Here is a 1,556-nt window from a genome sequence, read left to right on the forward strand (position 1 = left end):
TCAGGTGTCACTATGGTGATTATCATTAAGACTGACATAAGTCAGTAAGACTTTGCTTGGCTCTGATCAACCAGAATACACACTGGCTCACAGGGAACCCGACTGGCTGCCGTGTTGCCTGGATTATCAGGCTTGCCACAACACCCAACAGAGAAGGCCCATCCTCTGAGGAAATATTAAATTTGGATGTCTGTAGCCTTATCATCTAAGACAGGAGCTTAGGTTTCCTTTCCCTTGAGGATGCTGACTGGGTGACTAAACACAATGAAGAATAGAATGCCACAAATTCCTGGGACAGGAAGGCTCGCTCTGCTGGCTGCAGCTGTGCTTTCTGGGGGCTTAAAAGCAAACAGCTGCTAGACTCATGTGCCACCTCACAGCGAGGAACAGGTGCTTTCATTTAGGCAGAGCTCTCTCCAAGAGCCCTGTCTGGACCATAGAGCACTTTCACGTTTGCACACCTTAGAGAGTAAGTATAGCTTTAGTCTCATTAAAAGTGTCTGATGGAGCTTCACATTGTTTGGGTCTCCCCAAACTCAGTCTCGCTGAATATTTTCACAACGGCAAGCAGCGTATATTACTTGAGAAAGGCTAAAGCAGTTACAGGAGAAAGAATAATCTATTAAAACCCCTCAGTCCTTCACACAATGTCCTGGAGCTTTTGTACAGTGCTGAAAAAGCCCTCTTTGCACATTACCCGAGAGTGGATGCAGGAGCTCAGCTTGTATAAATCACTCTCTCTAATATAATATAGAGTGCTCTTGCCGCGTAGGCTATTCGTCTACAGGAGTTCATAGGCACTGACGTTGCTTAGCTGCCTGAGCACCTCATAATGTAATACGTCTCCCAGGCCAATCAATGATGGCCATGCATCTAACCTGTAGGCGGTGTGCGGCTTCAGTGGTCCATCACAGAACTTTTGCTGACTGGGATCACATTTACCACCAAGGCTGTCCATCTCGGCTCCGAGCTTAATGTTAAAGCTCTCAGAACTGCTGTCGGGGCTTTCGGCACACTTGCTGGCGAAGTAATTGGTCTGGTAGACTCTAATGGAGGCGTTGTGCCTGTATTCCAGGTAGGAAGGGAGAGGGTGCTGTTGTTCTGGTTTCAGCTCATCCACGCCTGCAGGAGAAAACCTACAGTTAAAAACTAGTGTATATGTGTGTGTGTGTGTGTGTGTGTGTGTGTGCGTGCACACATGCGCGCGTCATGTTTCTAAGGCTACATGTTTATCCACTATCTTTGGTTATACCATAACAAGGATTTGGCAATCTCAGAATATGCTATGAAACTATTGTTTCTAATATACATAAAGATAATTTTCATAGTTATGCAATACACATTCGATTTTCTAGGCCACCGAGTCAATCAATTACATCAAATAATAACATGTCCCACTCAGTAATCTCTCTACCTTGCCAAACTTACTGTAGTTGCAGAAACTCTAATGACCTGGGAGATAGAGAAGAGATAAGGAAATCATGTCCCAAGGCAGAGCAGTTGTCCCCCTGGACAACCTGCACGTCTAGAGTTGTCTTACTGCTCTCTTATCTTTT

The 1,556-nt window shown here is 45.3% G+C and overlaps 1 protein-coding gene across 2 annotated transcripts in view; it reads right to left on the reverse strand.

Moving 5' to 3' along the window:
• Ptprb (protein tyrosine phosphatase, receptor type B) overlaps positions 1 to 1,556 on the reverse strand; it is a 113,776-nt gene that overhangs the window by 30,971 nt on the left and 81,249 nt on the right. For both annotated transcript variants that reach the window (XM_013350347.2, XM_005358042.3), the window contains one exon: positions 879 to 1,122. In XM_013350347.2, the coding sequence (XP_013205801.1) occupies positions 879 to 1,122 (244 nt within the window). The remainder of the gene's footprint in view (positions 1 to 878; positions 1,123 to 1,556) is intronic.

This window comes from Microtus ochrogaster, chromosome 24 (genome assembly GCF_000317375.1).
Source record: "Microtus ochrogaster isolate Prairie Vole_2 chromosome 24, MicOch1.0, whole genome shotgun sequence".
Taxonomy (NCBI): domain Eukaryota; kingdom Metazoa; phylum Chordata; class Mammalia; order Rodentia; family Cricetidae; genus Microtus; species Microtus ochrogaster.